General features: G+C 36.4%; 1 protein-coding gene across 1 annotated transcript in view; it reads right to left on the minus strand.

Annotated features, from left to right (window-relative positions):
• The window catches only part of ZSWIM6 (zinc finger SWIM-type containing 6), a 195,606-nt gene that overhangs the window by 48,137 nt on the left and 133,451 nt on the right, over positions 1–14,018 (minus strand). Inside the window, exons 3-4 of the mRNA XM_032336162.1 lie at positions 6,274–6,422; positions 2,889–3,039 (exon numbers count right to left, since the gene is read on the minus strand). Coding sequence (XP_032192053.1) covers positions 2,889–3,039; positions 6,274–6,422 — 300 coding nt within the window. The remainder of the gene's footprint in view (positions 1–2,888; positions 3,040–6,273; positions 6,423–14,018) is intronic.

The following is a 14,018-nucleotide window of genomic DNA, read 5'->3' on the forward strand; positions in this document are numbered from 1 at the left end:
AACATCAAGGCTTAAATTTTAATAAATCACATACACTCCATAAGTTGAAAATATTGGGGAGGGGAATATCTGATCCTCTCAAAAACTACCATTTTGTAACCAGGCCAACAATCTGATGACTCCAAATCTCTCCGCCAAGAAGCAGTTACTTGGCTAAGATACTCTTGTACACTCTCATCAGATTAAGGCTTTCATGCCAGGACTCTTTTTTTTTTTTTCCTGGTGTATTGGCCATTGCCAGAAATGGACCCATCGAATTCACCAGTGCTAAGGAGTTAAGCATCTGAGATTTAATTTAACAGTTTCAGCTTTATTAAGCTGTCACAGAGCGGCCCCACTTTGATAACAGTAGCTGCTCCAATTATGGCTTGGTTTAGGGTTGACAAGTATAATGATTCATTCGTGGCACATGAGAAGCAATAAAAGGTTGTTTTGCATTACAGCTTTAAAAATGTGGGCACTTTTTTCATTTAATTTGTCACTTAGCTTTTGCTAAGAGGACATTTAAATTGCAGTAAAAGGCAAATGGGGCTTTTAGTTTAAATGTAATCCCCATATTTAAATGATCTGTAATGGTGCAGTGTTGGAGTGGGAACACTATTGTCTCACAGTGGGTCCTGATGGTGACATGTGACATTTGTATTCAGGTCCTGTATTATCCATGTGGCTAAAGGGCTTCCAATTTCATTTCACAGCCAGAAGCCTGCAGAAAACACCAATTAACTTGCAGATCCCATTTGCCGACAAAACTCAGCCTCTTCTCAATGTCTGGCATCTGGCAGTGCTCAGCATTTAATTCCAAAGCAGAGCCTTGAAGCAATGTGAGCCCTGTGCAGGGGCACAAAGTCAAATTCTCCCATTTTATTAAGAAGCAAAATCCTTTCCTTTTGTAGTCCAGAAGCAACTTTTAGTTAATTTTTTGGTGAATGAATATTAAGATATGATAGCTATTGTAACTTCTACATGGGATTCTTTGTAAAACTTAGACTCCATTAAAGTGGCTAGTGACCTCTGCTTGCCATCAGAGTACACAAGAGAATTTATAGCAGTCTAGTAATGATGGGGTGGAGGGGAGGGATGATTTGTGAAGAAAGAAAATACAGGGCAAGAAGATATATCCATCCTAGACTGAAATCAAAGAACTTGTATAATATAAAGCCTGGCCCATAATCAGAAAGCAGTTCATCAGAGGGTATAACTAGAATCAGCTGGTAGAAACTTCTACCTAATGAGAATTATACTTTTGATTGAGAGCTAAAGTGCATAATTTTCAAAACCAACTTGGAAAAGTGAGATGGGGCTAATGGATTAAACATGAATGGTGTTAAGTTTTATTTAACTATATCACTTGTACATTTTTGGATACCAAAAAAAAATATTAGTCAGCACTTTCTTCCTAATTAGTTATTTGTAATCCTAAATTCCTCCAAGTACCAAAGCTCTTTAAATTTTATTCATTTAATATTAATCCAACTTTTTCTTTAAATGATTCACTTTATTATAGTTTTTTTTTTTAAAGGTAGAACTTTTGAATGTCATAAATCAACTAGTCAATTCAATTTCACCACAGAATTACAAAACTGGGGAGGGTTTACTTAGGAAAGTGTTATCATTCAGTTCTACCACGCTTAAACATATCCATTACACTTGTGTTTTCCCAACTACCATACTGTGCTCTCAAACACTCTTCCAATACATTGAAACAAACTACTATAGTTAGGGACTGATCTAAATTTGACCAAGTTATTATAAGATAATTAATAAAAATACAAGGGGAAAGGCCAAGAAATATCTAACATAGTTGGCAAGTAGCAGACATATACATTAAAAAAGAAAAGCTGTCACCCACAGCAAGCTTCTGAACACACATCCTATTAACTGCAAAGAGGAAACTGATGTTCAATTCTTTGCCAACTTGTGGCATAACCCTAGATTAGTCAATATCATCTTTTGGATGATGACTCCTAAACTTCCCTGGAGTCCAGTTTCCTTATCCATAGAACAGTTCAATCAAAGGTCCCTTCCAATTATTACAATCATGTGTTACATGCACAAACAACAGTTTCTCTTTGTCCAGACTTGACATCAGCAGGATATGATCTATTATCAGCCAAGAGGGAAAGAAGGGGAAGGTATCAGGAGTTCTACTATTCAATTTCAATGAAACTAGGATCTCCTAGTAAACATATCTATAAAATTAATATAGGCATTGGTAGAACATTTGTCAAAAATTGCATCTGTCACATTCTTAATAGAAAGACAATTTAACAAACGCATTATTTGTTAATTCCCTAGCAATAAACACTGGATAAAAATAATCATCCACCCCAAATTTCCCAGTGAACCTGACTAGTGGATTTCTCATTTCTTCAATCACCTGCTATATTTCTATCTTTATTACAGAGATTTAGGAAGCAATAAAAATTATAGTTTATCTTTTCCCTTTTGACAATCAACAGTTCATCTAAGTCTGCAATAGTCAAGAAATAAATGTTCAAACTACTTTTGACACTTTTAATGTACTCCAAGGGGGGAAAGAGCCAAATTTTAGCTCAACTAGGTACAATATTCTTCTAGAAATGAGTAACCAGCTCTGCTATACAAAATACCTATTTTAAAATAAAATGGCTTTCTTTTTCAAATATTTAAAGGCAGATTTCGGTGCTTGCTTTCCTCAAGATCCGACCATTTCCCCCAAACCCTCCCAAAATTATTTCCTGCAAATGCTAGCCCAAGCCCTCCTTCTTCTAACCAGTGTCTAATGGCAGTAAGTTCATAAATGAGTAGCTCTCCCTTCAGCGACACTCCGGCCATGCGCTTTCAACATTCAACCATGATCTTTACCCATACATAACTCAATGGCAATCTGTCAGGAAACTTGTATTTACCCAGCTCATCCCAGAGCTGCCTGTATTTGTCAGTCATCGCAGTGCCTTGTTGCCTCCAAAGTGACAGACGAGGGTCAGCCATGAATTGCTCTGTTATCAACGTCAACATGCGGGCCCCATTTGAGTCCCTCATCTTCAACATTTCCCGCACCTGGTGGGGGGGAAAAAAAAACAGACCTTTAGAAAAGTGGTCAAATATGCACATTAATACAGGAACAGTCCACTTTCTTTCTTTCTCTGGAGTGTGAGGCAGTTAATTCTTGATACCAGCCTTCTTTGGCAAACAAAAGTTGTGAAAAACTGGTCTCTATCCTAAATGACAATTTAATCAGAGAATTAACTGTTAATTTTTTAAAATTATGTTTCATAATCCAAATGAGGAAAAGAAATTTGGTTAACTTTCCAATTACAAAAAAAAAAAAAAAAAAGAAAGAAAGAAATTTTTTGCTAGCCCACAGAAAAACAACACCAAAATAAATCATCTGGCACCTTCCTGATTCTTCCAAATGATTATACTTACCACTAGAGTAGAAAAGCCAAAAGCAGTCTACTGGTAACTCTTCAGGGATCTTCTCAATTGAATGGATAATGTTTTTAATAATAGATCTGTCTTACTGTTTTTAAAAACCTGCTTTATTGAGACATAATTCACATACCATACAATTCACCCATTTAAACTGTGCAATGCAGTGTTTTTTAGTTTATTTCCATAGTTGTGAAGTCCTTCAGTTTTTGAGCTAAATTACAATTTCAGTAAGTCCTCACACCAAAGTTTTCTGACAAGAAGAGCAATATCATACTTTTATATTCACCCCAATGGGGCTGTGAGAGGAAATGGACTGTGCTGTAGGTTAAAGAACTCTCTAACCCTAACTGAGCAATCCAGGAAGCAGAATTATAACCTGTGATCTAGCAAGCTAACTCAGCTTCTCAAGCTGGAACTTCAAGCTCTGTCCATTACTCTGGAGCCAAATTTCCCAAATTTAAAAAAACAAGGGGGCGGGGGGAGAAACACAAGACTAAGTGTCTTTATAGGAAACTGTAGATAAATCCACCCATTCCAAAAGTGTATACTGCTAAGTGTTCAGCAAACACAAATCCCAGCTGAACACCACACCACCAGTTCTCCCTATAGGAAATGACTGGAGCAAAGTCACAAGCAGCAGAAAAGGAGAGGGGATCCTTTTATTCAAGATTCTATGTGAAAGGCAAATCAAAGAGGAAATGGCAGATACTCAATAACGCAGCCCAAACCTCAAGATCTACTGATCCTGTGTCAGGCTTATACTCTGACAAGTAATGGAAGTCCATCACAGGCTTCAAATGGGAGCCCTGCAGAGAACCCCAAAACACTTCTACACTAAATCACAAGTGTTGTGCTTTCCAGGATTATTTCAGTAATAATCTTAAGAAGTTTTTTTTTATTTTCAATACGGAAGCACTAAAAAGTCATGAACAGAAAAAGACTGAGAGGAAGAAAGGGAAATGCCATTTACTGGACATCACACTAGAGAGTTTTATAGTTATACTTATCATGTAATCTTCATAACAACCATATAAAATAGACCAGATTATAATTCCCATCTTATGAATTATAAAAACCATGTTTTAGAGAAGTGTAGTAACTTGCCCAAAGGACAAGAGGAATCTCTGGGATCAGGGCCCAGATCGGTCTTAACTCTAAAAGTTATGCCAAAAAATTAAAAAATAAAAAAGTCATGCCATTTCCAAAATTAGATGATGCTGTTACTTCATGTGGCACACATAATGTGTACATCACATGAAAGGATAAAAACAGCAGCTATAGGCCAGTCTAATACCTCTTTTACTTTGCTTCCACTAGGCCAAAGTGTACTATTCACTACCATGAGAATCTGTGAAATACTTCCTGTGTGTCTAAATACACCAAACCTTTAATACTACCACTACATCATCGATGTGATTTAATATTTAATTTCCTGATACATTTCTAACCTATTACTCAGCAAAAGCAATGAAAATAAACACTTCACTGTTAAGTATATAAACCATAACTATTAAGCAATACTCGAATACATCTACAGTCTAATAGTAATTAATTTTCAGATGGCTGACTAACATATTTCAAGAGTTTGATGTACCTGTGAATTACCAAAGAATGATTAAATCATGTGTGAAGTAGTTTTAGTGTAAGATGTATTATATTATAATCTAATTTTCAGAAAATCGGCAATCAATACATAGTAAATGGGATAAATCTTTAATAAGAGAATACTGATTAACCAAAATACACTATTTTCTGGCCATAACCAGTAACAGAATATACTCTAATTCTTCAGAGCTAAATAATAATATTTTTGATTATTATAAATACTAGAAAAGCTGTTTAACGAAAGTGTCAATGAGTTATGAAAACTATCAATTATTTCATCCATTAAAACCAATCTGAATCCATTAGTCATATTAGTAGCTGTACCCCCATGAAAAGACACTGACTTAATATTACTAAAAAAGCATTTTACTTAGTATTTAGAATTGCATTTATGGTACTAAAGGGTCTGTATAAAGCAAGAGACACAGCCTCTACTCACACAGAACTTATAAGGAAGATAAGCCTATTTCTTAGGCCATCAAATTTTGGTGATGAAAATTTAACATTTACCAAGGCCAAAATGATGCGTTAGACAGCATTATCATTTAATCACAACATGAGGAGATATGTTATCATTAGCTAATTTTATAGATGAGCAAACTGACTTGAGTAACTTGTCAAGGTTCATACATTCAATAAGATTTAGAGTTTAAATTTAAAGCAAGGCCTTTATGATTCCAAAGTCCATGCTTTTGAAACTAATTTAAATATACTGAACATTATTAAACTAAATATATAATGTCATATGCATGTATTAATTCTACAAAAATAATTATGTAAAATTTACAGACTATGGATTGGAACAAGAGACACTTCTCAACTTTAAAAAAATAAATAAATAAAATAAAAAGCCCTAAATATATAAAGCACATTTTAAGGACTGTATTCAAAGTTATGCTCTACTTGAGAACATTAACTAGGAAAACTAAAAGCTTGAAAATATGGTATTTCTAATAATATTAAGCTATTTACTTTTGAGTTTGGAAGTTTTTCCGAAATTGTATAAACTGTTACCATTTTAGTAATGGGAAACAAAAATGTTCCATATCTTGACTAAGGATAGCTAAGTAAATTAATGCATTACAACATAATAGTTTCTAACTGGTTGATTAACTTAGATGCTCTTCTTTAAAAAAAAAAAAAAAAAAAGAAATAAAAAAGAAGCCTTTATTCTATTGTACACATCATCATATATAGATACTTTCTATATATGTATATATTTAGAATATTTCTTAAAAAAAAAAAAAATCATACCTTTGCAAAGAGCAAATTAAGCTGCTTCCCTGATCCGTGGTACCCGCCCTGGGAAAGGAACAGTTTAACCTGTTCTTGAACCTGCTCTTCATCTAAGTGCCAGCAGTTTTCATCATCTATACTAGCACCTGCTGTTGGATCAGGAGCACCTAGAAATAGAAAGAAAAAATAACACATATGCTAGATAAAAACTCTGTGCTAAAGGGCTCTGATAATAAATTTGAAAAGAATTAAGATTCTCCACTTTTTGCCTACACACTTTTTAAGTCAACCTCAATTTCAATTATACATACAAATTTATGACTGAAAATAAATATAAAAATCATTCTCTTATTTCCAGGATTTTCTTGATTTGTGCTAAGCTAAAATGCAGATCACTGCAGAACTGAGATATTTTAAACTAAACGTTTGGAGAGGAGTTTACAAGTTCTCTAAAGAATAAAAAAGTCACAAAAATGTCTCCTTGTAAATACATGATGTTTATAAAGCTCTACTATGTAGGATATGTTAGGAAAATGTTTTTCAAAGACATGAGAAAAATGTGAAACCAAGGGAACTGAGCAGAGTATTTTTCTCTTTACTATGTTAATTCAAGAAGCTTTCACTGTTATCTGCTGCCATATAAACTACATGCTGACATAGTCTTTAGTTGCAGAAAACTGAAGATTAAAAAGGGAAATCAAGCCACATGGGAACAGGCAGTGCAGCTGTTGTACTAAACCAGGTTGTAGTATCACCTTGCCAAACTGCGTAAATATTTTATTGCTGAAGTACACACAAAAGATAACAGTCATGTCATAAGCCCTGTGTGTAAACTACCTTAGAAATTCAAAAATTATCCAGATACTTAAGGAGTAAAAATTAAGTTTCATTATTTATTTTTTTAAAATGGTATTTAAGGCCTGAGATTCATAAGAAATATTAAAAAATTTAAGTCTAAAAACCTTTCATCAGTAGTGTTTAATCTCACCAACCCTTAAAAAATACATTTGTTGGGGCGCCTGGGTGGCTCAGTGGGTTAAAGCCTCTGCCTCTGGCTCAGGTCATGATCCCAGGGTCCTGGGATTGAGCCCTGCATCGGGCTCTCTGCTCAGCAGGGAGCCTGCTTCCCCATCTCTCTCTGCCTTTCTCTCTGCCTACTTGTGATCTCTCTCTCCCTGTCAAATAAATTAATAAAAATCTTAAAAAAAAATACATTTGTTTAAGTCCAGCTGTACATTGCATTTCTTTTCTTCTAATGATCTAAGAATGAACTGGCCAAGGAAACAATCACTTAACATCTGCATAGAACCAGTGTCCATTAGTCCCTAAGAGGAGAGCAGTGAGTCTGTGACTCTCCCTGGAAAGGTGTGCATTCATTCATTCATTCACTGAGCCAACATATTTATTGAGTGACTCCTGCTAGACTTGAGAATGAAATGATGTGCAAAATAGACAGAATTCTTGTCCTCATATATTTTACCAACAAATTATTTTTGACTAGGACCAACAATAACAAATACAATTTACATCAAGCCCAACATATCTGTATATATGAGTGTTTATGTGATGACATCTATTATCTATTTTTCTGAAGCAAAAGTATGATGAAAAAAGACCCTGACTGTAAGTGAAAGGGTCTGATATTCTCTATTATATTTTTTAAAAGGGCTTACAACTTTTAAAACTGATTTCATAACCCATAATGGGCTGCAACCCACTATAAGAGAAACACTATTTTAAGTGTGTGAGATAAGTATCAATCTAGTAATCACACATTTAAATATATGATAATAACTGCTCAAAGGAAGAAGCCAAAATGCCAGCAGACTGTATCAGAAAGCTCTCACTTGGCCATGGATTGCTGGAGTAAGCACACCTTGAGGAAATGGAAATTGAGCAGAGATTTAACTCAAGTAGATTAGAAGTTAAAGAAAAAAAGAGGAGAAAGAGGGTTGCCACCAAGAAAAAAGTGGGACGCCTGGCATCTGCCTTCCACTCAGGTCATGATCCCAGTGTCCTGGGATCCAGCCCCACATCAGACTCCCTGCTCAGCGGAAGCCTTCTTCTCCCTCTCTCACTCCTCCTGCTTGTGTTCCCTCTCTTGCTATGTCGCTCTCTGTCAAATTATAAATAAAATCTTAAAAAAAAAAAAAAAAAAGGAAGAAAAAGGAATGAGTCTGAATGTGAGACTAAGAGCTTAGGCAGACATCTCAGGAAGGAAGGAACAAAGAACATGGATGAAATAAAAGATAGTGCACATCCGTACAACTCAAAAGTAGAGGATGAAGAGAAGATAACTACAAGACAATCCTGAAGAAGGGCTAGCCCTTGAGAGCCCTGGCCAGTGGGAGCTTAGTTTTTTCTTCCCTACGCGTAACAAATGGGAATTCCTAACAAGGTCATCCAAAGAAGAAGAATGAAACACCCTAGACAGTAAAAGATGTTTTCTCCTAACGTGCATCAATTTCAACGTTCCTACAATAGAATATATTCAGCCATAAAAACAAATGTGGGTTATTTCCTTTGTACTCCGATGGAAAAATATCCAAGATACACTGTTGAATGGGGGAAAACAAACCAACCAACCAACCAACCAACCCAGGCCGAAGAGAAGGATGCATAATATATCTCCCCTTATTATAGTGATGTTTTAGAAAGAGCCTGTGTTAGTATTTCCTTACATATGCATAGAATGGGTAACCTTGGTACACAAGGAAAGGCGGCTCTTCACTGAACACCTTTCCATATTTTTAAAATATCAGAACCACGTGAATATATTTAAGTACTAGAAAAATCTCTTTCAAGTGTGGAGGATAGGCTAGGAAGCAGAAATACATATGAGAACAGTGAGAATGGTATATATGCAGAGTCTGTGTGAAGGATGATGATGGTAGCTTGAAAACATCACTGAAAACTAAAATGGAGACTCTGACAGGAATTTAAGACAAAAACAATGCAACATGGTAACGAAGTGGGTATGTGAAATTTAGAATCAGGAGGATCAAGAGAGACATGGGTTTCTGGGTTAAACAACTGGATGAAGGGCGCCTGGGTGGCTCAGTAGTTGAGTATCTGCCTTCAGGTCAGGTCATGATCCCAGGGTCCTGGGATCGACCCGGGATCGGGCTCCCCGCTCGGCAGGAAGCCTGCTTCTCCCTCTCCCACTCTCTCTGCTTGTGTTCCCTCTCTTGCTGTATCTCTCTCTGTCAAATAAATAAATAAAATCTTTTACAAAAAAATAAGAATAACTAGATGAAATACTGGACAACTCAATGACACACAGATCAGAGCAGGACCAGGTTAGGAAGGATGGGCAGTGTTTAGGTCCTCAGTTCAGTTTCAGACATAGTGAATTTGAAGCACCTTTCAGACAGCGAAGAAAAGGAGAAAGGACTTCAAGTAGGGAACTGGATATTTACAGGAGGCTCTAAAGGACAAGAGTACCTAAGACAGAACTTAAGGAAAGCCAACATTTAAAGACTGGGACAGAAACTGAGTGAGGAGGGCAGTGGGAATGAGTGACCTATGAGGAAGAGATGGAGAGACTCATTCTTCCAAAAGTAAGGCAGAAAAGGTTGTTCCAAGTAGGTACTAGGCAAGTAGGTAGATATTAAAGCTCCAGAGAGCAAGGATTATAGCTGCCCTGCTCACCACTGCTTTCTGACACCTAACTAATTTTTGTCTCTATCAGGAAATCAAGTAACAGAAATGGGGAGAACTATGTACATTCCTCCCGAAAAAAGGATTCCCATCAAAAAGCAGTGACTGCTAAAACATCTTTACATACATATATCTCATTTTCTCCTCACAAGGTCCCCTAGAGGTGAGTAAAGATTATGATCCCTACTATTCTACAGAAGGAGAAACAAGCTCATGGATGAAATAAAAGATAGGTCACTTCTCCACAGCCACAATGCCAAATCCACTCTCCTGGATCTCTCCCCTGCTGAAGAAAACATCCCAGAACCTTGGAGCTAATGTTGCATCATTAAAGTATCGAAGCAGGCGTTGTTAACCCTAAATCAAACATAAAATTAAGGAAGGATACTGGGATGTTTGTAAGCATTTGTAGCACGTTTCTCTTTCACAGGAAGATCTAAGGCCACACAGTGCTGTGAAGAGTCAACTACCAGGGCTATATCTGTATTCCACAGGGACTGGGAGCCCCTAATCCAGCCCAACCCCTTAATTCTAGAGAGGGACACACACAGACACACACACATGCAAATGCACAAAGACAACTACAGATTCTTTACCTAAATGCATCAGAAGAGACTTTCCAAACAACTCCTCCACATGCTCTCAAGTTTCATATTTAAGCTTTTCCTACGATCTTGCTAAAAATCCTCCTGGGAAATCTGACACCTGCCTCCTTAACCTCTTCTTAGGGAAAATTCTGACAAGCTACTGATTATCCACTCTCAGTGTTCCTTCTGATGAACTGAGCTAAATAAATTCAATTTCAATCCTCAAAGTGGTTCTTTCCCCCAATACTCATGACTTGTTAGTTGTTCTCTATTGGGCACCGAGGGTCAAGACCTACAAGGAATCCTGTCCCAGAAGGACTTGGATGGGGACCGACTGTCCTATGGTGTACAAGAAAGCCTGCTACCCTTCAATGCATGGGTTGCAGCCACGTGAGACTTGATTTTTCTGTTTGCCACATAAATATCCCAGTATTTTAAGAAGACTTCAATTCATTTTAGAGAAAATTCCAGTCTCCTAGGCTTAAAATGGCAAAGGGGTCAACATCCAAATATTTCACAAAAACTGTAAGATATACTCAACTCTTATTTTTTTCATGCTAAAAGAAAAAAGTTTTAGAAGGAATAGTCCAAGAATCACTTTCATTTGACTTGAATTATACAATGCATTTTTTTTCTTAAAACCCAATAGTTTAAAAAAGTGCCATATTTTTAAATTTCATTAATGGATCATTTAATTTACACACATACAGATTTTTGTTCTTGTCCAGGTGGGAAGATATCTAACAGCAAATGTATAAATACATGGACAATGTTTCTCAAGTTTTTAAGAAAACCAAGGGGTTTCTTCTGTTTTGATGTTTTTTGTGGGGGGAATATAGTAAGCTAGTGTTAGAATTAACATATTTCTTCAAGAGCATGGGGGAAGGAGGAGGCACTGTGGAGAGAAAATGGCCCACAGATAAAATTTTACAGCAAATAATCTGATAAAGTCTACACACGTGAGCTGAGAGTATGTGTGGGGTTTCTCATCCTGGATTCGAATTTGGAATCCTTTGGTTCTAGGTTGGGTTGGGAAAACTACACGTCATCCAAACAAAACCAAGCTCCCCAGACCTCCATTTTCTCAAACCTAAAATTCTATAATGTAGGAATTAAAAAATTAACTAGGTGCTAAGGATTAGAAATCTTTTCCTGTGACTGTGTAGAAAACATCCTAAAGAATGCATACAAAGATAACTAGTTGGTAAATAAAACAGAATTTAATCTAAATACAACTTAACACTTTAGGAATAGGTGATACTATACATTATAGACCAGGGAATTAAATGTCCACAATAATAACCTTCCTAAAACAGCATATTCACTTAGTAAATTTTAATACTTAAGTTTAGCTATTTGAATCCTAACATGTTTTGATTACATGCATGTAAGGGTGGCCTAGGCCTTGCATAAAATGTAGATTTGCAAAATTTATTTCTACTTGTTAGTGGCTATCTATAAACAAAGACAAAGCTCTCAGCATTTAGCTTTGAGAAAGGTATGCAAGAAAAACATTATTCGTGTGTTTATACATTTGCTATTAGATATTCTCCAAGTTGGGCAGGAACCAGAATCTGTGTATGTAAATTAAATGGTCCATTAAAGAGTTTTAAAACCTATCATACTTTTTACCCTTATTTGTATTTATAATTATAAATGCTAGAACTTTTACAACTGTATAGTTAATCTTTGTGAGCATTTTATTACCAAAGCTTAATTCTTCAAAGTTTCAAGCCTTTAGGGAAAGTAAAATTATCTGGTTAAAAAAAAAAATCAATCAATCAATCAATCAATCAAACAGTTTAATTGTCTCTCATTCCCAGCTAGGGATGTATGAACTTCACTTACCCTCTTATATAGAAGAGAGCAAAAGGAGAATTCATGGACATGAAGGAACACTGTCCATGTCCTTGATTTTCCCTTTCTGTTAGTTGATCTGGTTCTGATATAGTTTTGCTTTATCTCAATATCAAAACTCCCTAACCCTGGGAGTTCTCAAAATTAAGAGTGTATCAAAAATCTGAGGCACACTGTAAAAAAAAAAAAAAAAAAAAAAAATGGATACCTAGGTACACTTCAGAAGTACTGAATCAGAATCTTTGCCAGGGGGGTAGGAGAACGATTCCATATTTGGAGAGGATGTTATACATGGTGACACACTGTGCATCTTCATACTGGAAAGTATTCAGGCTCCAGTCTAATGAATAAAGCATATTTAAGACGCACCAAATGAAATATCTGTCTCTCGTCAAGGAAAAAGTTGCTTCTAAGTATTAAGCAGCACCAAACCCTTTTGCAAATTTTAAACTGAGAAACTGAGATACATTCACAGCTGGCTTATGCTATGTTTGGTATGTGGAATTATTCACAGCTTTGGGTTCTAATAGGGACCTTAATGCTTTCTTTTCTCTTCTTAATCTGCTGGAAAACAACTCAAACAAAAAAGAAATGAAAGGCTTTAGTTTACCTCCTCATCTTAACTGTGACCTAACTGCTTTAGCAATACAGTTGTCTAAATAATGTTCTAACCATTTATATCTATGTACAATTGGGTGGGGTTTTTTTGGTTGGTTGTGTTTTTTTTATTTTTTATTTTTGGTTAAAATTTAATTATCAATTTCCGTCTATAAAGGCAGAATGCAGGCAGGAGATGACTACACTGTAGAGGTGATTCATTCAGCCTCTTTCAGGGGACCCAGAAGAATGCCACCTCCTAAAGCTTCAGTTTAGCCCACTGTTAAAGCTAGGAAACGTTGCCAATACACCTAACAAGCTGAAGGCAAAATCGTGACCTCGATCACTGGCACTGAGAGGGAAAAGGCAGGGTAGCAAACTTCAATGATTCAGACTCAAAAAAAAGTCTTTCTTTAGAGAGGACAAGGATTTGAAGACTGTTGAAAAATAACATGCACTGAATACACACTTGAAAAGAGATTTACATTTTATTCTTCCTTAAACCCTCACTCCAAAGTAGTGGCCAATGCCTTCATTTCCATGTACGATATTTTGATAGCTCCAACACTCAGATCTTTCCTCACCTTCCATTCTCTGTGGTCACAGGTCGCAGTAATGTTACTGCGATGACAGAAGTGTGACATCCTCTCCAGGAGCTCTTAGAGGGCAACTCATCTTCTTTCTTTATTCCAGAGGCTACTGACAGAGGGAACGCTGGCATGTGCCGGCTGTGCTCCCTCAGCAAACCACCTTCTCCTCAGCTAAATGCCAAAGAAGTTAAGTATGTTGCACCATCATCAGCACAGATCTCAAGGGAATTCACATAGACCACCACAGGGCTTATAGCTCCTCCTCCAAAATTTTCCTCTCATCTGACTTTATTTCTCATTTCTTTTTTTCCTTTAAGATTTTATTTATGTATTTGACAGAGAAAGATAGAGCAAGAGAGGGAACACAAGCAGGGGGAGCAGGAGAGGGAGAAGCAGGTCTCCCACCAAGCAGGGAACCCTATGTAGGGCTCCACTCCAGAACCCTAGGATCATGATCAGAGCCAAAAGCAGA

This window comes from Mustela erminea, chromosome 3 (assembly GCF_009829155.1).
Source record: "Mustela erminea isolate mMusErm1 chromosome 3, mMusErm1.Pri, whole genome shotgun sequence".
NCBI lineage: Eukaryota > Metazoa > Chordata > Mammalia > Carnivora > Mustelidae > Mustela > Mustela erminea.